Source organism: Neovison vison, chromosome 5 (assembly GCF_020171115.1).
Source record: "Neovison vison isolate M4711 chromosome 5, ASM_NN_V1, whole genome shotgun sequence".
Classification (NCBI taxonomy): domain Eukaryota; kingdom Metazoa; phylum Chordata; class Mammalia; order Carnivora; family Mustelidae; genus Neogale; species Neogale vison.
This window is the reverse complement of record NC_058095.1, coordinates 37708851-37731841: the sequence shown is the minus strand read 5'-3', so window position 1 is coordinate 37731841 and position 22991 is coordinate 37708851. Positions and strand designations below refer to the sequence as shown.

The window sequence follows — 22991 nt, the reverse complement described above, 5'->3', positions numbered from 1 at the left end:
AATGAAATCTTGCCATTTGCAACGACGTGGATGGACCCAGATGTGGATGGACCTAGAGGGTGTTATTTCGCTGAGCGAAATAAGTCAATCAGGGAAAGACAATTATCATATGATCTCCCTAATATGATCTCCCCAGCAACGTGGGGGGTTTGGGAGGTAGGGAAGGAAAAAATGAAACAAAATGGGATTGAGAGACTCTTAATCTCACAAAACACACTGAGAATTGCCAGGGAAGAAGGGGGTATGGAGAGGGTGGCTTGGGTTATGGACATTGGGGAGGATATGTGCTAAGGTGAGTGCTGTGAAGTGTGTAAGCCTGACGATTCACAGACCTGTACCCCTGGGACTAATAACACATTATATGTTAATTTAAAAAAAAAAAAAAAAGACAATGTCGTTACAGGGGTGTGTGGGGGGGGGGGAACGACACATTATTTTAATTTGTACTTCTACCAAATCCAAAATAATTCTTAAGTACATAAAAATTTTCTTAAAACTATATGATATTTATCTGCTGTCAAAGATTAACATTAATGCTGTAAGTAGTCAATTACTATTAATGACAATGCTTATAAACTGTTTGCTTTAAACAAACTCAGTGCCTGAGTGGCTCAGTCAATTAAACGTCCAACTCTTGATTTTGGCACAAGTCATGATCTTGGGGTGATGGGATCAAGCCCCGTGTTGGGCTCCATGCTAAGCAGAGATTCTGCTTAAGGTTCTCTGTCCTCTCCCTCTCTCTCTCTCTGCCCTTCCCCCAAGTTCTCTCTCTCAAATAAATAAAAATATCTTTAAAAAAATTGCTTTTATCTCCATGGGCATGTGTACATGTAGTTATAATTTTATGGAACATAAATGGAGTTAATATTTCAATCAATCTAAAGTTAGAATAACTAAGTATATAATTTTATGCAAAAATCACAGTTCATGTAACAAATTTATAGTATATCATTGTCTTCCTCAGAAAATATCATAACTATCATAGTTTCTCCCTTCTTATTTAACAACCTCTCTACAGGTATCTATATTCTCTCTCAGATTTCAGAGGCTTCCATAGTGGTTTATACCTCTGAATTCAATAATTCTTGATTAAGCATTAAAAAAAAGAGTAGCCACACATTTCCTTGACTACAGGTATAATCTCTTGAGTATACTGTGACCAACCTTCTAAACATGAAAATATTTTAAGATTCTGTACATTTAGTACTTAATAATTTTTTTTAAAAAAAGATTTTATTTATTTATTTATTTATTTGTCAGCGAGAGAGGGAGAGCGAGAAAGCGAGCACAGGCTGTTAGAGGCAGAGGGAGAAGCAGGCTCCCTGCTGAGCAAGGAGCCTGATGTGGGACTCGATCCCAGGACACTGGGATCATGACCCGAGCCGAAGGCAGCTGTTTAACCAACTGAGCCACCCAGGCGTCCCTTTAGTACTTAATAATTTAACTTATAATATACTACTATTAAAAATGCTATCAGAAAATCTTTTAATAAAATTATCTGTTAAAAATAGATTTCTTTTGCAGATTACCTTGCCTGCTGTAACAGGATGATTAGTCTTGATTTCATACTCCAGCCTGTATTGAATGTAATCCAGATCAGAGTCAGCTTTCTGGAACTAAAGATCAGCACAAATAATTTTTTTGTGAACCAAAAGACATATTAATAAACATGATACTGTTAACTATTCTTCTTTTTCCTCTTTTTTTTTTAGTATTTCAATAATGAGAAATACACTAATTTTATAAATATGGAAATAGAAAAGTACATAAAACCTCCATCATCTATAATACCTGTGCTCTACTAAAAATTTAAAAACTAGTTAACATTTTGAAAATGCATTTAAATGTTGAAAATGTTTCTCTATGCATCTCTCTTAGATTTAGAACCAAAATTAAGACACCAAGCAACTACTGTCACATATTAATACAAGAACTAACAATGGTTTCCAAAATCCCCAGGGTTGACACACTCATCACTGAGGCAGCGTTTTTCTACCTTTGGTACGAAATGTCCAAGCTAAAACACAAAACAAATTTGTTTTCAGGGATACCTGCAATTTTACCATTATCTGCAACTCCATTAAACAGTGACCTACAAGTATTTGTCACATAGACCAAAATTACAGACCTTAAAGAGACAGGAATTATACAAGGAAAGCTACATACAGTATAAGAGTAGCAATCTAAATTATCCCAGTTTACTGAACCTGGGTCCCAGCCTGGGACCTTGATGTGCAGTAAACCCCAGAGAATAGAATACTTTATGATTACCAAAATTCTATCTTTATAACCAAAAACTTTTGGAATAGAAAAAGAGACAGTTATTATTTTAAATTTGTTTCTAAGAATCTGTAGCTGATTTGCATCTCTAACAGCAGAGTTGCCATAAACCAGAAAAATATATTAGTTCTTAATTTAAAACAGCACCTCAAAACAAAACAAATGGTACTTAAAATGTCTTTCAGAAAAGGGCACGTGGGTGGCTGAGTCAGTTGAGTGTTCAACTCTTGGTTTCAGCCCAGGTCATGAACTGAGTGTCATGGAATCCAGTCCTGAGTGGGACTCCAAAGTCAGCATAAATTCTCTCCCTCTTCCTCTGCCCCTACCCAAAATAAAATAAATAAAATCTTTTTTAAAAAATGTTTTTCAAAAATGAAGGCTTTTCATTTGCTTATATAATTGTTAGATTAGATACTATGATTAAACTATCCAATAATTAGATTTCATTAAGCAGACTAATAATAACTACATATAGGGGTGCCTGAGTGGCTCAGTTATGTAACTGTCTGATTTCCACTCAGGTCATGATCCTGGGGTCCTGGGATCAAGCCCCATCTCGGGCTCCCTGTTTGGCAGGGGAGTTTGCTTCTCCGTTCCCCTTTGCCCCGGCTCATGTGCACTCTGTCTCTCTCACTCACTCATTCTCTCCCTCTCTCAGATAAATAAAATCTTTAAAAAAAATTAAGGGGCACCTGGGTGGCTCAGTTGGTTAAGCGTCTGCCTTCAGCTCAGGTCATGATCCCAGGGTCCTGGGATGGAGTCCCACATTGGGCTCCCTGCTCAGTGGGGAGTCTGCTTCTCCCTCTACCTTTAGCCCCTGCTCGTGATCGCTCTCTCTCTCAAATAAATAAAATCTTTTAAAAAAAAATTTTTTTAATAATTACCATATACGTACATGTATATATATAAAAGAAAATTCCTGGGGCACCTGGCTGGCTCAGTCAGTAGGGCACACAACTCTTGATCTCAAGGGTCCTAAATTAAATCCCAAATTGGGTATGGAGCCTACTTAAAAAAAATTTTTAGGGGCGCCTGGGTGGCCAGTGTGTTAAAGCCTCTGCCTTTGGCTCAGGTCATGGTCCCAGGGTCCTGGGATCCAGCCCTGAATCGGGCTCTCTGCTCAGCAGGGAGCCTGCTTCCCTTTCTCTCTCTCTCTGCCTGGCTCTCTGCCTGCTTAAAAATAAATATTTTTTTTAAAAAAATTTTTAATTAAAAAATTTTAAAAAGGGGCGCCTGGGTGGCTCAGTGGGTTAAAGCCTCTGCCTTCAGCTCAGGTCATGATCCCAGGCTCATGGGATCAAGTGCCATCCACCTCGGGCTCCACACTCAGCCAGGAGTCTGGTGAGCTCTCTCTACCTATCCCTCTGGCCCTCCCACCCTAAAATAAATAAATCTTAAAAAAAAAAAAAAAAACTTCAAAAAAATGGGCAAAAGAAGGGCATCTGTCTGGGTAGCTCAGTGAGTTAAGGGTCAGCTTTTGGCTCCAGTCATTGTCCCAGGGACCTGGGATCAAGCCCCAAGTCAGGTTCCCTGATCATCAAGGAATCTGCTTCTCCTTGTTCTCGCTTCGGCAGCACATATACTAAAAATAGGAATCTCTTCTCCTTCTCCCTCCGCTCCCCCCGACCTCCACTCATGCTTGCTCTCTCTCTCTCTCTCTCAAATAAAATCTTAAAAAAAAAATGGGCAGATGACATGAACAGACATTTCTCCAAGGAAGACATACAGATAGCAAACGGATACATGAAAATATGCTCAACATCACTCATCATCAGAGAAATGCAAATCAAAACCACAATGAGACATCACTCTATACTTGTCAGAATGGCTAAAACAAAAAATTCAAGAAACAAGTGCTGGTGAAGATACAGAGAAAAAGGAACCCTTGTGTTGGTGGGAATGCAAACTGGTGTAGCTGCTGTGTTAGACGCTATGGAGGTCCTCAAAAAGTTAAAAATAGAACTACCTCACAATCCAGTAATTGCACCATTGACTGTTTATCCAAAGAATACAAAAACACTAATTCAAGAGAATACACACATCCCTATGTTTACTGCAGCATTATTTACAATAGCCAAACTATGGAAACAGTCCAAGCATCCACCGATAAATGAACTGATAAAGAATATGTGATATATGGGGTACCTGGGTGGCTCAGTCAGTTAAGCATCTACATTAAGCTCAGGTCATGATCTCAGGGTTCTGGGATTGAGACCCAAATCAGGCTCCCTGCTCAGCAGGGAATCTGCTTTTCCCTCTCCCTCTGCCCCTCTTCCCTGCTTGTGCTTGCTTTCTTTCTCAAATAAATAAATAAAATCTTAAAAAAAAAAAAAGAGTATGTAATAGATAGATAGAATGGAACATTATTTGGTTAGTCATGAAAAAAGAATGAAATCTTGGCATTTCCCACAACATGGACAGAGCTAAAGAGTATAATACTTGGTGAAATAAGTCAATCAGAGAAAGAAAAATACCATATAACTTCACTCATATGTGGAATTTAAGAAACAAAACAAACGAACAAAGGGAAGAAAGAGAGAGAGAGAAACATACTCAATTAGTGAGCAAATACACTGTTACGGGAAGGGGGGTATGGGTGAAACAGGTGAAGGGTATCAAGCATACACTTTCATCCTGATAATCATTGAGTAATACACAGAACTGCTGAATCACTGTATTTTACACCTGAAAGTAATATAAACCTGTATATTACCTATGCTGAAATTTTAAAAAAAATCTCTGCTCTAGGCGCTCTTAACTTGTTTATGAAACAGAAATTCTTAAACTTGTGTGTGTGTGTGTTTTGAAAGATATTAATTATTTATTTATTTATCTGATAGAGAGAGAGAGAGAGAGCAAGCAGGGACAAAGAGGAAGACACAGATTCCCTGATGAGCAGGGAGCCCAAGGAGGGGCGCAATCCCAGGATCTGAACAGAAGGCAGACACCCAACCAAATGAGACACCCAGGCAGCCCCCATGTGTGTTTTTTAACTTGATAATTTAACTCTGCTTAAAGTTTAACTACCATAATCCTAAAGACCATTTAACAATATCTTCTTTTCAAGATAGCTGTTTTAGCTATGGCTTCCTATAATACCTGGTGGTCCACAATGTATTAAAATCATCAAACAGGGGGCGCCTGGGTGGCTCAGTGGGTTGAGCCGCTGCCTTCGGCTCGGGTCATGATCTCGGGGTTCTGGGATCAAGTCCTGTATCGGGCTCTCTGCTCAGCGGGGGGCCTGCTTCCCTCTCTCTCTCTCTTTCTGCCTGCCTCTCCATCTACTTGTGATCTCTCTGTCAAATAAATAAATAAAATCTTTAATAAAAAAAAAATCATCAAAGAGTATCAATAATAAGTGGTTCCTGCTTTTAAGTAACTTCTATTTTAGCAAGATACCAAAGAGTGTGCTTCCAATCAATGATATGATAGAATCACCTAAATTTTAAAATGTTTATAAACCAATTGTTAAACACAGGCACAACTAAAAATTACATAAATTTACCAGTAAACAAATTATTAAAAACAAATACTCAAAAATTAAACTTTCTAATGATTTTACTATTATATATGCTCTTGAGATCCACCACATGTACATAATGAATATCAAGTGCTACTGTGCATGTCTTCCCAACTTCACTTTCAATCATGCTAGAAGCTTGCAAACGGCCAAGGTGGAAATATTTACACCAAGGAAATTGGAAAATGCTAAATTCAGGATTTCCTACCTCCTCCTCCCCCTAACTGCATTTATATGTACACTTCTGTTTTCAAAAGACTTTTTTAAATTCCATCCCCCCTTAAGTAATGGGCCCACATTTCTATTGGAAAAATATTTCAGAAGATAAAACAAATTTTATAATTTTTTTTAAAATTTTATTTATTTATTTGACAGAGAGAAATCACAAGTAGGCAGAGAGGCAGGCAGAGAGAGAGAGAGGGAAGCAGGCTCCCTGCTGAGCAGAGAGCCCGATGCGGGACTCGATCCCAGGACCCTGAGATCATGACCTGAGCCGAAGGCAGCGGCTTAACCCACTGAGCCACCCAGGCGCCCAAGATAAAACAAATTTTAAACAGACTTTCAAAAACAGGGGGAGAAGGAAATGGGGAATTATCATTTAATGGGCCCAGAGATTGAGTATGTAAAGATAAAGAAGTTCTTGAAATGGGTAGTAGTTGTGGTTGTACAAGAATGTGAATATACTTAATACCACTAAACTATAAACTTAAAATGGTAAATTTTCTTATATATATTTTATCACAAATACAAATTAAAAAAAACAAAGATGGGAAAAACAGCTTGAGATTAGAATGTAACTCTCTGTGAAGAACTGAACAGAACATTTCATGATAATACACAGGGGAAGTATTTACTTATCAGTGAAGTCGGTGGGCTTGGAAATAAGCAGGGACCCAAAAAATGCAATGTTGAAAAATAGAAAAACAATCAAGATTTTCTGAGTCCCTTCATTTTATAAATGACGAAATAGTCCAAGTGATTTGCCTCTAGTTCTATTTTCTTTCATTTATTTATTTAACAAAGACAGTGAGAGGTAACACAAGCAGGAGGAGTGGGAGAGGGAGAATCAGGCTTCTCCAAGCAGGAAGCCCGCGATTCAGGACTCAATCCCAGCACTCTGCAATCAGGACCTGAGCAGAAGCCAGAGGCTTAACAACTGGGCCACCCAGACACCCCTTTAGTTCCATTTTCATTACTATGCTTTTTATGCAGTTTGATGAAAGTCTATATACATGTTACATAGGACATTAGAGCCAATAAAAGTCACATAGATAGGGGCAGGGAATGTAAAGACTTCAGCTAAAGTTTTTTTTGTGTGTGTGTTTTTTAAGTTTCAAATCTAATATCACTGGTTAGTCCATTAAAAAATTCCCTCTGAACACAACCTGGTAGTATGATTCAGGAAAAAAAAAAAAAAAAGTAAAAGGATTGAGCTACTTGGTAGAAGTTCTAGCCCTGGTATCACTAACCAGTTATGTGGCCTTAGGTAAGTCTTCCATCTCTCTGGGTCTCTTCTACTAAACAAGAGAGTTGGAAATCTAAGGTCCCTTTCAACACTAATATTCTAGTATTTCATAATACCACATATAAAACCCAGTTTAATTTATCAAAATGTTAAAATTTAGAAAAGATAAATTTCCTTCTCCTAAGATATTAAAATGACATTTAAGTTTTGGATTTTAATGTTTATATTAAGAATTAGCTTCTACTATTTGTTTTCTCCCTAAACAAAGATGACTGTTGATTCAGTTTCAGCTATATAGTTTCTGCAACCTGCCCATTGTTTTTCCCAAACACCAAAACCCTATAAGCAATATTGCACTACTCAGAGCTATTTACACAGCAGAGACAATATCGATAGGGTTCTAGGATCTGGTCATAAAAAGAAAATTTTTTAGTCACATGGTACAAAATTTGCTGACCAAGTACTATAGTCTCCATAATTCATTAGCATCTGATTAAGTACACAAATCGATGTTGAAAAATTTCATTCACAGGGGCACCTGAGTGGCTCAGTGGGTTAAAGCCTCTGCCTTCGGCTCAGGTCATGATCCTAGGGTCCTGGGATCGAGCCCCGTATTGGGCTCTCTGCTCGGCAGGGAGCCTGCTTCCTCCACTCTCTCTCTCTGCCTGCCTCTCTGCTTACTTGTGATCTCTGTCTGTCAAATAAATAAATAAAATCTTTAAAAAAAAAAAAAAGGCAAAATTTCATTCACAGCCCTCCTCAGTTAGAAATTTGCCTCTTAAAGCCTAGTTAACAGTGAGGTTGCTCTTTTTTTTTTTTTTTTTTTTTAAAGATTTTATTCATTTATTTGACAGAGAGAGATTACAAGTAGGCAGAGAGGCAGGCAGAGAGAGAGAGGAGGAAGCAGGCTCCCTGCTGAGCAGAGAGCCCGATGCGGGGCTCGATCCCAGGAACCTGAGATCATGACCTGAGCCGAAGGCAGCGGCTTAACCCACTGAGCCACCCAGGCGCCCGTAAGGTTGCTCTTTAATTAACTTTAGCTACCTATCTTATTTTTAGGAGCATTAGAATATTTAAAATAAAACTAGTGAATTTTTTTTAGAGTTGGGGGGACAGACGGAGAGCAAGAGAGAGAATCTTAAGCAGGCTCCATGCTCAGTGCTGAGCCCAACAGGGCACTTGATCTCATGACACTGTCATGACCTGAGCCATCAAGAGTCAGACACTTAACCAACTGAGCCACCCAGGCACTCCAAAACTACTGAATTTTTTCAAAACCGAAGACATTCATATTTCAGAAGCCAGTTTTCTTCTAACTCAGTAAAAAGAATAAATGGAAACTTTTATACCCATCTTATAAGTGATAAATAAAATATGCAATTTAGCTAGGAAAAGTCCATTGAGATCAACATTAAAGCCCCCCAAACAGCCAAATTACATTCTGCCAACTGGACATCCTTGGAAACAGACTGGGAGTGTAAGGAAGATACTACATAAACAGGAAAAGAAATAGTTTAGGAAATAATTTTGACTTTTAGAGTATGCTACATATTGCATAAACATATAATAATCTGTCTATTATACTAGTTTTTATTATAATCAGCTTAACGCTTTATACCACTCAACTATTTGAGGAGAAAAGGAGCAAGGAGAAAAGAACTACAGACCAACTTAAAAATACTTCCTTTTAAAAACAACCTACACCCAAAGAACAAATAATACAATCAAGAAATGGGCAGAGGACATGAACAGACGTTTCTGCAAAGAAGACATCCAGATGGCCAACAGACACATGAAAAAGTGCTCCATATCACTCGCCATCAGGGAAATACAAATCAAAACCACAATGAGATATCACCTCACACCAGTCAGAATGGCTAAAATCAACAAGTCAGGAAATGACAGATGCTGGCGAGGATGCGGAGAAAGGGGAACCCTCCTACACTGTTGGTGGGAATGCAAGCTGGTGCAACCACTCTGGAAAACAGCATGGAGGTTCCTCAAAATGTTGAAAATAGAACTGCCCTATGACCCAGCAATCGCACTACTGGGAATTTACCCTAAAGATACAAACATAGTGATCCAAAGGGGCACGTGCACCCGAATGTTTATAGCAGCAATGTCCACAATAGCCAAACTATGGAAAGAACCTAGATGTCCATCAACAGATGAATGGATCAAGAAGATGTGGTATATATACACAATGGAATACTATGCAGCCATCAAAAGAAACGAAATCTTGCCATTTGCGACAACATGGATGGAACTAGAGCGTATCATGCTTAGCGAAATAAGTCAAGCGGAGAAAGACAACTATCATATGATCTCCCTGATATGAGGGAGTGGTAATGCAACATGGGGGCTTAAGTGGGTAGGAGAAGAATCCATGAAACAAGACGGGATAGGGAGGGAGACAAACCATAAGTGACTCTTAATCTCACGAAACAAACTGTGGGTTGCTGGGGGGAGGGGGGTTGGGAGAAGGGAGGTAGGGTTATGGACATTGGGGAGGGTATGTGCTTTTGGGTAAATTGGAAGGGGAGATGAACCATGAGAGACTATGGACTCTGAAAAACAATCTGAGGGGTTTGAAGTGGCGGGGGGGGGTGGGAGGTTGGGGTACCAGGTGGTGGGTATTATAGAGGGCACAGCTTGCATGGAGCACTGGGTGTGGTGAAAAAATAATGAATACTGTTTTTCTGAAAATAAATAAATTGGAAAAAATAAATAAATAAAAAAAAATAAAAACAACCTACAGATTCTTACTGCCATAATAGCACTCCCTTTCCAAAGAACCAGTGCTCTAAAAAAAGCAAACACATCCTTATGTGAGTGAGTTTGCCTCAACAGCATCAAACCACAAGAAAATGAAGAAATATGGCAATCTTATTTATGATGAGAGAAGTTGGTGGAGATACATTCTAGACTTAGTAGCTAGGCTTAGAAATACATTTTCCATAGAAACATTATTTTAAGGGAAAACTTAATACATCCAGATCTAGGTTCACAATATTATCAACCAAAGAAACTAACACTTAACGAACCCATTCCTTTCTTTATATTCCCCTCCCTCCAATGCAGATTTACAAACATCTTTATCCTCATTTTATTTTGTTCAGGGCTCTAGCTTACCATTTCACTTATTAGAATCATTTGTCTGCTTGATAGTGTCACCACTTGATTTCAAATGTTTTGCTTGTAAGAGCCCTATCTTCCTTTTTATATCCCCTGGCTTTTAATATACAGCCTAATGCTCAATGACAAAAAGGAATAGATGAAAGAACATTCATTCCTTTGGAGAACAATCTGGGAACCCAACCACCCTCTAAAGCCTGTTTTAAGAAATATGAAGAAAAAAAAAAAAAAAGAAAGTTCGCAAAAGTTGAGGGCCACCCCAAATGTATACACAATCACAATTTTTTTTTTGTATTTCTACTGAAGGGCTGAACTATTATCTAGTCTCTTCCAGAAAGAACACATGTCAATGCATGTCTTGAGCAGATAAGCACTAATATGCACAAGCACCAGGTTGCACATGTTATTTCCAGCAAATAGCAACATCAAAGCAGAAGTGAGCAGAAGCTTCATCAGTTCCTAATCTGCAGGCTTTTATGAAACAATTATTAGCACAGTACACATAAGCAAGCCCCTGCCTGTAAAAGATTGCTTTCATCAGTTGAATGTAGTCTAACTTTTTAAAAGATTTCAGGACCCTAGATTATTTGTTAATTGTGCTATGGACACATAAAGGACTATAGGGAGAGATTTTCATAATATACTGAACAAACTTGGTTTAGAAAAAATAGGGGCACCTCGGTGGTCCAATCAGTTAAGCATCCCACTCTTGGTTTTGGCTGAAGTTATGATTTTGGTGCCATGGGATAGAGCCCCACATCATGCTCTGTGCATGGCACAGAGTCTACTTGAGACTCTCTCTCCCTCTCTCTCTACCCCTCCCCATCATGCTCTCTTTCTCTTTCTCTAAAACAAATAAATAAATCTTAAAAAAAAAAAAAAAGTTAAATATATACCTGCAAAAAAATCTAAAATATACAACATAGATATAATATTCATAGAATTGCAAGGGGCTTTTTTCATCCATCTTCTAATTAAATTACATGTATGATAACTATTTAAAGCAAATTTTGTAAGTGTAAGTCACTCTTCAAGATCACTACGGTTAGGGTACCTGGCTGGCACAATCAGTGGGACATCTGTCTTTTGATCTCAGGGTTGTAGTTCAAGCCCCATGCTGGGTACAGAGATAACTTAAAAATAAAATAAATATTTAAAAAAATTTTAAAAAGGTCATTGGGGTTTCCCAATGCCTATAGAATTAACTCTAACTCTTAGTATAATTCTTCACACAAGATGACATTAACATATTCACCATAGATGCTTCACATTTTACACCTCAGCCACACTGAATTTCACTGTCCCAAATATGCCAGGCTATTTTTTAAAATCACTGATCTCTAAAAGTGCCTGGCAAACAACACAGTTCAAACATTATCTTGTGTAATATAGAGAGAATAATATATAGAGAGAATAGATTATAATATTGTATAAAATGTGTATATAGAACACACATGATAAATCTTAAAATTATAATGTTAGCAAATGTCATCAACATGACAAAACAGGTACATTCCCAAATTACAGAGCACAAAATAGTGGACATACTTGAAACAAAAACTTAGTATAATCTTGAGAGAGTACATGTTTGGCAGCAATTCTTACTTACATATATACCGAAAAGGATATAAGATTAATGATGTGTAGTCACTCAATTTCAAATACTTTTAACTTCTGAAAAGCAGATATTCTTTTATTCTTTTTAAGATTTACTTGTTTAGGGGCGCCTGGGTGGCTCAGTGGGTTAAAGCCTCTGCCTTCAGCTCAGGTCATGATCCCAGGGTCCTGAGATCGAGCCCCACATCGGGCTCCCTGCTCATCAGGGAGCCCGCTTCCCTTCCTCTCTCTCTCTGCCTGCCTCTCTGCCTACTTGTGATCTCTCTCTCTCTCTGTCAAATAAATAAATAAAATCTATTTTTTAAAAAAAGAGATTTACTTATTTATTTTAGAGAAAGAAAGAGAGGAAGAGAGAAACCTAAGCCGACTCCAGGCAGAGTACAGAGCCCAACGCAGGGCTCAATCTCACAACCCTAAGATCATGACCTGAGAGGAAACCAAGAGTTGGACACTTAACCAACTGTGCTACTCAGGTGCCCCTGAATAGCAGATATTCTTAATAAGGGGCCCATCAGCCCATGGGGGCAAAGGTATACAAATCCCTGCTTACTAGTTACCAACTTAATGTATCTGTGTACATTTTTCTGGTGAGGTGGAACTCCTCTAAAGATCCATGGCATAAAGGGGGAAAAAAAGGAATTAAAAACTATCACCTTAACGGAAATACAGATTCTGCCTTAGTGTCAGTGACAAGGTAAAAAAAGATTGCCAAATAAACACCTGTACTCCTAGATGGAGCAGGGGGGAAAATGGAAAGTACAGTAAGTACCAAGAGATAGTCTGCTTTTTTGTCATTCAAAAAAAAAAAAAGTCTGGGTGGCTCAGTTGGTTGGACGACTGCCTTCGGCTCAGGGCGTGATCCTGGAGTCCCGGGATCGAGTCCCGCGTCGGGCTCCCAGCTCCATTGGGGAGTCTGCTTCGGTCTCTGACCATCTCCTCGCTCATGCTCTCTCTCACTGTCTCTCTCTCTCAAATAAATAAATAAAATTTTTAAAAAATCTTTAAAAAAAAAAAAAGTGTGATTGCTTTTGAAACCCAAATGCTAAGCATATGGCTGGGTACAGAAAAGGCAGATACTGTCCTCTCCTTATTCAATCATTCATTCATTTATATTCCTCTTTTACTAGCCTGCCCTAGTAACATTTACTGAAAGTATGAAGTACTGTCATTTATAATTAGGCAGATTGAGTGGGGAAAAAAGCATTTACAAAAGTTAAACAACTCTATTTCCTAACACAAATAAATTGTTCTAAAAAGTTAAATATATTTTAAAATCACTGTCACTACATTGAAATCTTACCAAAAACTGAGTTATTTCCTCACTTATAAAATGAGAAAAACAATGAATCAAAGAATCAAGGATTGACTTATTCAAACTTTTAAAATGTTATATATTGAGATAATTTAGAAGTATAACTTTTTTTAAAAAAGATTTTTTTGTATTTATTTGACAGATAGAAAGAGAGTATAAGTAGGCAGAGCAGCAAGCAGAGGGAGAGGGAGATGCAAGCTCCCCACTGAGAAGGGAGCCTGACTCAGGGCTTGATCTCAGGACCCTGGGATCATGGACCTGAGCTGAAGGCAGTCACTCAACTGACTGAGGTAACCAGGTGCCCCAGAAGTTTAACCTTTTAAAGCCTAATTAAGAATAAATTTTATTTATTAGAGACATTCTCAATATTGAAACTTTATATTTGGATAACAAAGGTTAAGATCTTTTCTTTGTTTCAAAACTTTTACTTTCCTCCAAGGAAGAAGAAAATTTCCCACTTCATTTTAAATAAATTCATAGATATGGTCTTTCATACCTACTACTGAAATTGAAGATGTGTTCACATCAAAATACAGTTCAAGGGGCACCTGGGTGGCTCAGTGGGTTAAGCCTCTGCCTTCGGCTCAGGTCATGATCTCAGGGTTCTGGGATCAGCCCCACATAGAGCTCTCTGCTCAGCAGGGAGTCTGCTTTCCCCCCACCTCTGCCTGTTGCTCTGCCTACTTGTGATCTCTCTCTGTCAAATAAATAAATATTTAAAAAAAAAAATACAGTTCAAGGCAGAAGAAACCTTCCCTCTCCTCACCATCTGGTACATGTTTTTATTCTTATTTAACTAGTATATAATCTTTTACCCAGAAAACTTAATGGTTGTACATGCTCTGGGATAGAAAGAAAATTCAATGATGTATCTCAAAGGAAATGCAATACACTGTTATCAACTCACTTTTTTTTTTTTAAAGTTAAAGTAGGCTCCATGCCTACTTGAACTCAAGACCCCGAACAGTCTCATGCTCTGCTGACTGAGTCAGAAAGATGCCTCTCAATTCGCTTCTTTAGAGAAAAGAAATGAGATTCTCAAATTAAGCAGTTTTCTTCCCTCAGTTCCTCGCCATGTAATGTTCTACCTGATTAAAAATCACAGAATCCTACCCAGTGCTTGAACTGCCTACTTGAGAATGGTAGGAAATTAAAAGCAGAAGAAGAGAAAAGCAGCCACACTTCGGGCCTAGAGAGGTAACTCAGATTTTAATATATCAAATGTGGGAATAAAATAGTTTTCTCATAAGCAGTCATGTTCTTCATTCCCTACCAAATGATGTCTTTGAGTCCATGCCTAATATCTCAGATACCTTTCTTCCCCCTGTATCCATTCTCCTGGCTTTTGAGGACATTTGCTTAACAAATAGCTTACTTTTCCCCTGAAATTTCTTTAGAAGACATGTTGTAACACTTCTTGCTCTAATTTTAAGATATAGAGCAGTAGTAGAAATCACACTGAGCAGATTATGAAAAATTTATAAACAAGACCTATACACTGAAAACTACAAAACACTGTTGAAAAAAAATTTTAAAGACCTAATAAATAGAGAGATAATGTTCAAGCATCAGAAAACTCATTATTGTCAAGCTATCAAGTCTCCCTAAATTTTTTTCTAGATTTAACATGATCCCAACCAAACTCCCAGGCAGTCTTTTTTTTTTTTTTTTTTTTTAAGAAACTGACCAAAAAAAAAAAAAAAGCTTATTTGGAAATGAGGGCTGCTGGAGGGGTGGTGGGTAGGAGGATAGGGTAGCTGGGTGATGGGCATTACAGAGGGCACTTCATGTAATAGACACTGGGTTTTATATGCAACTGATGAATCACTAAAATCTACGTCTGAAACAACAGTAACAGAAGACCTATTATATAGGTACAGTAACCATGACAGCATGATATGTCATAATGGAACAAAACAGAGTTCAAAAATAAATAAACCAGGTATCTGGGTGGCTCAGTCAGTTCAGTGACCGACTCTTAATTTCAACTCAGGTCATAATCTCAGGGGTGTCAGTGCACAGTGTCCTTCACACTCTCTCTCTCACTCTGTCCCTCCCTGCACTCATACACGTGAGATCTCTCTCTCTCTTTCCCTCACTCTCTCTCTCAAATAAATAAATAAGTAAAATCTTTAAATAAATAAATAAACCAGTCCCTACATACTCATTCAACCGATTTGTTACAAAGGAGCTAAGGGAAATTCAATAGGGATATGAGAGTCTTTTCAACCAATGGTACCAGAAAAGAGGATTATCCATATGCAAAAATAAATAAATGAAGACTTTTTACTCTCACTTTATACCACATACAAAAATTAACTCTAAATGGACAGGAATCTAAATGTAAAATCTGGGGCACCTGGGTGGCTCAGTCAGGTAGGAGCCCAACTCTCGGTTTCAGCTTAGGTCAGGACCTTGTCCTGGGACCAAGCTCCATGTCAGGCTCCACACTCAGCAGGGAGTCTGCTTTTGCCTCTCCCTACTCATACACACTCTTCCTCTCTAAAATAAATAAATAAACCCTTAAAAAGAAAATAAATGTACAAACTAACACTCTAGTCTTCTAGAAAAAAACATTTGTGACCTTGAGTTAGGCAAAGATTTCTGAGATTGTAAACAAAAAGCAGGGCGACTGAGCAGTGGCTCAGTCGGTTGAGTGGTTGCCTTCCACTAAGATCATGATCCCAGGGTCCTCGGATCAAGCCTTCCATCGGGCTCCCTGCTTGGCGGGGAGCCTGCTTCTCCGCCTACTTGTACTCTCTATCTGTCTGTCAAATAAAAAAATAAATAAATCTTAAAAAAAAAAAAAACCCACACAAAAAGCGTACTCCATAGCAGAATAAATGCATAAATTGAACTTCATCAAAAATTTGGGGTGCCTGGGTGGCTCAGTGGGTTGAGCCGCTGCCTTTGGCTCGGGTCATGGTCTCAGGATCCTGGGATTGAGTCCCGCGTTGCTCTCTGCTCGGCGGGGAGCCTGCTTCCTCCTCTCTCTCTCTCTCTGCCTGCCTCTCTGCCTATTCCCTCTGTCAAATTAAAAAAAAAAAAAATTCTAAAAATTTTTATGTGAGAGGGCAATAACAGAAAAAAATTAAAGGACTCTTAAAATAGTTAAAAAGACAAACATCTCAGAAAGCACCTGGGTGGGACGCCTGGGTGGCTCAGTGGGTTAAGCCACTGCCTTCGCCTCGGGTCATGATCCCAGAGTCCTGGGATGGAGTCCCACATGGGCTCCTTGCTCGGCAGGGAGCCTGCTTCTCTCTCTGCCTCTGCCAGCCTCTCTGCCTGCTTGTGTGCTCTCTCTCTCTCTCCCTCCCTCTCCCTGACAAATAAATAAATGAAATATTTTTTTTAAAAAAAGGAGGAAAGAAAGAAAGCACCTGGGTGACCCAGTTGGTGAAGCGGCTGCCTTCAGCTCAGGTCATGATCCCAGAGTCCTGGAATCAAGCCCCGCATGGGGCTCCCTGCTCTTCAGGGAGCCTGGTTCTGCCACTTTCCCCTGCTCATGGGTGAGCACTCTCTCTCAATTAAATAAATAAAATCTTGAAAAAAAAAAAAGACAAATATCTCAATTTGAAAATAGGCAAAAGATTTCAACAGATATTCACTAAAGAAGATATTCCAAGTGCATATAAGCACGTTAAAAGATGGTCGATATCATTAGCCATTAAGGAAATGCAAATTCAAGGTATAAGCAGATACCATTATACAACTATTAGAATAGCTAAAATGAAGAAGACTGACATGGTTGAATGACTCTTGGTTTTGGCTCAGGTCATGATCTCATGGGTCATGATATTGAGCCCCACATTGGGTTCTGTGCCAGGCGTGGAGTCAGCTTGGGATTCTCTCTCTCTCTCTCCCTCTGTCCCTGCTATAGGTGCTCTCGCCCTCTCTCTAAAATAAATAAATCTTTAAAAAAAAAGAAAAAGAAGACTGGCAATACCAAGATATCAAACGTTGGTAAGGATGTGGAGAAACTGGAACCCTAAATCATAGCTTTGGTAAATATTTCAGTGGTAAATATTTATGAGATGAAGCATACATTTTTATCATGTTAACAAGAGAAACAAAAACATTATGTCCAAACAAAGACTTACACTACAATGTTTATAATGTCTTTATTCATAATAAGCAGAACCTGGAAACAACCCAGAGTTCATAATCTGGTAAATGGATAAATAGTTTGTGATAATCTATACCAATAAAATACTACTCAACAAGAAAAATGGTCCAACTACTACTAAGTACAACAACACAGATGAATCTCAAAAGCATTCTGTCAAGTGTAAGAAGTCAGGCACAAAAACTGCAAGCTATAAATGATTCCATTTATATGAACTTCTAGAAATGGCAAAACTAGAGATCAATCATTGTCAGGGAGCTTGGGAGGAAGAGGCTGACTGCAAAGGGGCATAAGGGAACATTAGGTGATGGAAATGTTCTATACCATGTCTGTGGGGGTGGTTACATGATTGTCCACACTTTTCAAAACTCATCAAATTGTCATCAACTCATCAACTAAAATTGGAACATTTTTTGTACGCAAATTATATCTAAAAACTGATTACAAAAGAAGTAATGGATTCGCACTTTATTCTATTTCATTACTACAAAAAAGAACTTTAAAACAAGCACTCTTAAGTTTGAAATTCAAGCATAAACTACATAGCACACATAATTAACACCAATTAAAATTTGGGGCAAGTTATCATATAAAATATACAGCAGAGATTGTTTTCATTACTTACTAATTCACCTTAAAACTCAATGAAAACCCAAACATGCCAGAACCTATCCAAATCTGTTACAGAAAGAAGAAAAATCCAACTACTCATTTAAACAAGTCATAACAACTTCAGGTATAAAAAAACGTTACCTCAATGTGTTTCATAGTGCATTAAATACGATAGTGAGCTTTTTTTCAAATTATGACTTCCTGAAACATATACTTAGGGTAATAAAATTATACACTTTCAGCAACAAAGATTGTGGTAAATTACTCACAGATACTGAAGAAAGATGTAAGGCAAGAATCAAAATTCTGGTGTGCATTCTGCTTTCAGATGCTTTGACAATACTATTGCACTGCTAGCTGTAAAGTACAGTAGTGCAATAAAGTCAGAGCATTCGTTAGCAGATATTGATAGTAAAGGAAAACAAAAGCATCTTGCATCAGCTGAAGCGTCAGTGTGAAAAGAATTTAAAGAAGGGCTGCCATTTTGGACAGAAGACATCCAAAACCTAAGAACATGTATATCAATGTTAAAAAGAAAGAACTGAACTTAAAATAATAGTTTTCTAGTGACTAACTTGTGATTAATACTTAACAAAAACATATAGAAAGGATTTCTGTAAGTACATCCTAAGCTTCAGAAGTTATTAATATGGGTTTTGTTAATACCTTAAGACTAGTATTAACAAAACCAGTTATAATTACTATTGAGGCAAAATTGTGAAAAATATTTGTTTTGCTGAGATGTGTTGATTAGCTCCCCCATTGCAAATGATCAATTAAGTAAGAAAATCAGAGAAAACAAATGAAAAGTAAAATAAGTTTCCTATCTCTAAATACCCAATCTATCTTTCTGAAATCTAAACTACACTAAACCGGATCCCAGAGTCCTGGGACTAAGCCCTACATTCCACATCAGGCTCCCTGCTCAATGGGGAGCCTGTTTCTTCCCCTGCTTGTGCTCTCTCTGTGTCAAATAAATAAATAAAATATTTTAAAACATAAAATAAAATAAATAGGGGTGCCTGGGTGGCTCAGTGGGTTAAAGCCTCTGCCTTCGGCTCAGGTCATGGTCTCGGGGTCCTGGGATCCAGCCCCGCATCGGGCTCTCTGCTCAGCAGGGAGGCTGCTTCCTCCTCTCTCTCTCCCTCTCCGCCTGCCTCTCTGCCTACTTGTGATCTCTGTCAAATAAACAAATAAAAAGTCTTTAAAAAAATAAAATAAAATAAATACACTGAACTCTAAAAAGCTCTTAACTATCTTACGGCTTTTTATCTCAAAAATTTACAGGTTCTCAAGGAATTAAGGAGTCCTAAACAAGACCCTACCTAAGGGAATACTATGGAAGGGGATTTTAAATTTTCAGTTAGCCCCTAAAGATCTTAAACATAAGAGGAAATCATCTCCATTTTCTTCAAACGTACAAACATCAAGAAGGAAATAATAATGGTACAGGAGGAGGTTCTGAGATTTAGAAATCAGGTTTTCTTAGATTCAAGCTAATTATAATTATCCCAACCTTTTAACTGGTAAGAAATCATTTAGAAGTCTGATGTAAACCCAGAAATAGAAATAGTATCATAATATCACATTGTACTTTTGCACAATCACTAGTGGTACCACAAAAGAACACTGGACAAATACCACTCAACCAGTAAGTGAAAGGAAAAAAGTTAGAGAACAAAGATTACTCTACAATGAGCTTATTTCCCCATTAATAATGTTGACTGATGCAAAAATACTTTCCATTATTTATACGAAACTTTAAATAGTCTAGTTAGCTATTTAGATTCAACGTCCTAAAAAATAAACCAAATACAGGACAGCTGGAACATGGGTGACTTGATCTCAAATCCTAAGGCCACATAACTCAGGTATTAGAATAGTTCAACTCTGCCAGCCAAGGATCGGGTTTTAAAGACAAGTACTTCAGAGACAGATATTTAATTTTCTGAATTGGAAGTTAATTCAAACAAGAAAAATATAAATATTTTTAAAATAAGAGGACCAGGCTTTCTGAAAAGTGAGAATACTTTCTTTTCAAAGTTAAATAGTATGCATTCTCTTTCATTTATTAAATTTTCAACATTAGTTCCTCAACAAATCCTTTACTCAAAGTAATGCAGAACCAAAACTCAGAGGATTGGATAGGAAATCATTTCTTTCCAATCTAAGAAACTAAACCAGTTCATAAATAAAACGTTTTAAAGCACATGGCAAGCTTTGCGCAGTGGCAGTATCGTAGCCAATGAGGTTTATCCGAGGCGCGATTATTGCTAATTAAAGCACATGGCAAATCTGAAGATGAGATACACCATCTTTTACTATTCAATCAAAAGAAAGCTTTGTTAATTCTGTTTCAAAACTATAATCATTCAAATACATTTTTAAACCCTGATGAATATGGAAACAAACTAATAACAACTAATAACTTGAAGGGGGGTGCATACCACTAGGTTACTAGCAAGTAATTTTTAAAAACCTGCTTTTTTCTTTTCATCCCTTACAAAGAATTTTTTTGAAACTACCCCATCATTCAAACACCTAAAAGTTTAAGAGTATGGCTATCTGACTATTTTCTAAAACCTTTTTTCAAGATGTACACTTAATCATTTTCTTCTTAAATTAAAATGTGTTCAACCTTAAAAAAAAAAAGAAAAGAAAATCCTGTGAGAATTCTGACTCTCATGCAAAGTCCAAGAAGGGGCTTACTTAATTGGTACCTCAAAAGTAAACAGCCAACTTGAGGGGGGAGAAAAACAGTTAAAAGCAGAATTAGTACCATTTAGCATCTTAAACTTAAGGCAGAAATATCCATTCAGAGAGAGGAATTCAGAATGGGGAAAAGGGCAAGACCCGTGTTAATTTATGCCTGTTAACAGAATAAACTAAGATACTTGACATGTTTTGGATTCTTCTGTTTGATTAATGAATGATAAAAATAACAAAACTTTAAACAAGTTCAATTTCACAGGTTTGTAAAGCAACAGAAAATTCTTCCTTCTTCACTGCCATCCCGCCCCACGCCATTCCCCACAGACTCCCACAAAGAAAATTAAAACTCAAAATTGTCAGAATCAACTGAAAGCCTTCTAGTCAAATCTGTATTTGAGAGGCACTTTAATTCATTAATAAGTCAGAAGAAAATAATAAAGCATATCAAACTCTCACATTTTCTGGAGGTGGGAAGGGGGGTGAGTGTGGTACTCAGTTTCTTCCAGGATCACTACAAGTGCTGATGTTGAAGTGACCCAAGGTTCAGCTTGGAGAAAGCAGCACTGGAACAAATGATACCTAAGTTGTAAAGCCAGAGTATTGTAGGGGGAGGACGGCGGATTGAGACAGAAAACAAAGAGTTGGGCTTTTTTACTTAATTTTGCTATTTTCCTTTAACAAAAAACCGACAAGAATTAAACGATGGGCGCGTCCTCCAAATTCCACATTTTAAAGAAAGCCCGCCCAATTCACACACGGTAATACTGGGAGCAAAGGACTGGAGATAGAACAAGGGGAACTAAGAAGAAAAAAGCGCGGGCGATCAAGCTGGTAGTCCAAGAATGGGAGGAAGGGAATAAAGAGGACAAGTCAGGGAAGATCCATAGAAGAAAACTAGGGCATCCCTTTAGTTTGGCGCCTCCGAGCAGGCCAAGCAGTAGCGGGAGTCCTTTCCAATTATTCGCCCCCGCCCCCTACTTTCATAAATGAATGAAATTCGGCAACTCCAGAGCAGAGTGCCTTCTAGGTCCCAATTCCTCCCGTGCGTCGAGAAAGGAGATCGAGGTTCAGGTCCCCATTGCTCACACCTCTCCCCCCACTCAAGGACTGCCACCTCCCAGCCAAACAGAAATTGGTCTTGGGGCTTCCCTTGGCCGCCAGGAAGTTCTGCACGCAAGTCAAAACCCTTCTCAGACTTTCTTAGCCCGCCTTGGAGAACGTGAACCGCTCTGCCCTAATGGGATTTCTCTCCGCCCCCCTCGGTTTATTCCCCACCCCACCCTCCATCCCCATTTCTTGCAGCGTGAACGACCTCTCCCCTTCAAGGGGCTTTTAAGGATCATTCCAGTCACGTCTTTGAGGGGGAAATACATAGAACGCTGTCTTTAGGAGCCACAGCTCCTTGGGGGGCGGAAAGGTAAGGGCAAGGAACAAGGAATTCCAAAGGCCCGGCTACATCAGCATCTCCCGCCATTTCCCTCACGAGTTTCCCGGATGTAACCCCTTCCTCCGCGGCGGTTAAAAGCGACCAAGCGGCGGCGACTCCCTTTGATACAAGAGGAGGGAACTCGAATATGGTCCAGCTTCTGCCGCCCATTGTTTTCGGCGACTCAAAATTGCATCCCACCTTGGAGACCATCCGGGAGAAATAAACTACCCAGCAGATCTCCTTCACTTCACACTCACCATCAGTTCCAGCTTATCGACCTCCGCCTCCATGTTGAATAGTTGACATTCCTCAGACCGCCGCGGTGCTTAAGCCGCAATCCGTACTAGCACTGAGGGTCTCTATTGGACAGCTGTCACTCAACGTCTCACACTCATTGGTTCCTCCGCTTCACTGGCGCCCGCCCATTGGCGACTGGGTAACGCCCCTCCACATGAAACACTTTCTCCAGTTGGGCAAAGACACAAAACGCTGCAGGAGGATTGGCTGCTGTGCACTTTTTTTTTTCCATTGGCTGCATCCTCATCTCCACTTTCAATTTCATAGTTCAGACTCCGCAGAGAGGAGCTTGCGATTGGTATAATCGGAAGAAGAACCCACCAATTACACAAAAGCTTCCACAAACAGCATAAGGGACGTGACACACCTTCTTCGGTCTCCTGCTTTCCCTCCCCAAGACTCCCGCCTTCCACTTATTCATACCAGAAGCGCCTCAGCTCTCATTGGCCAGTGCGTGGTGACCTTTTAACCAATCACAAACCAGAC

At 38.7% G+C, this 22991-nt stretch overlaps 1 protein-coding gene and 1 non-coding gene across 9 annotated transcripts in view; one reads left to right on the top strand and one right to left on the bottom strand.

The window, feature by feature from the left end:
- The window catches only part of TRIM37 (tripartite motif containing 37), a 201171-nt gene extending 178572 nt beyond the window's left edge, over nucleotides 1-22599 (bottom strand). For 5 of the 8 annotated variants that reach the window (XM_044248559.1, XM_044248567.1, XM_044248563.1 and 2 more), the window contains exon 1: nucleotides 22466-22598. In XM_044248559.1, coding sequence (XP_044104494.1) covers nucleotides 22466-22498 — 33 coding nt within the window. In that variant the 5' untranslated portion in view covers nucleotides 22499-22598. Of the gene's footprint in view, nucleotides 1-22465 lie in introns of all 8 variants that reach the window. The other 3 variants (XM_044248566.1, XM_044248570.1, XM_044248560.1) reach the window with 2 other exon arrangements.
- LOC122907983 lies at nucleotides 20284-20431 on the top strand. Its single transcript, XR_006384814.1, has one exon. It is a non-coding gene; the product is annotated as a U4 spliceosomal RNA (small nuclear RNA).
- Nucleotides 22600-22991: the final 392 nt, after the last annotated feature.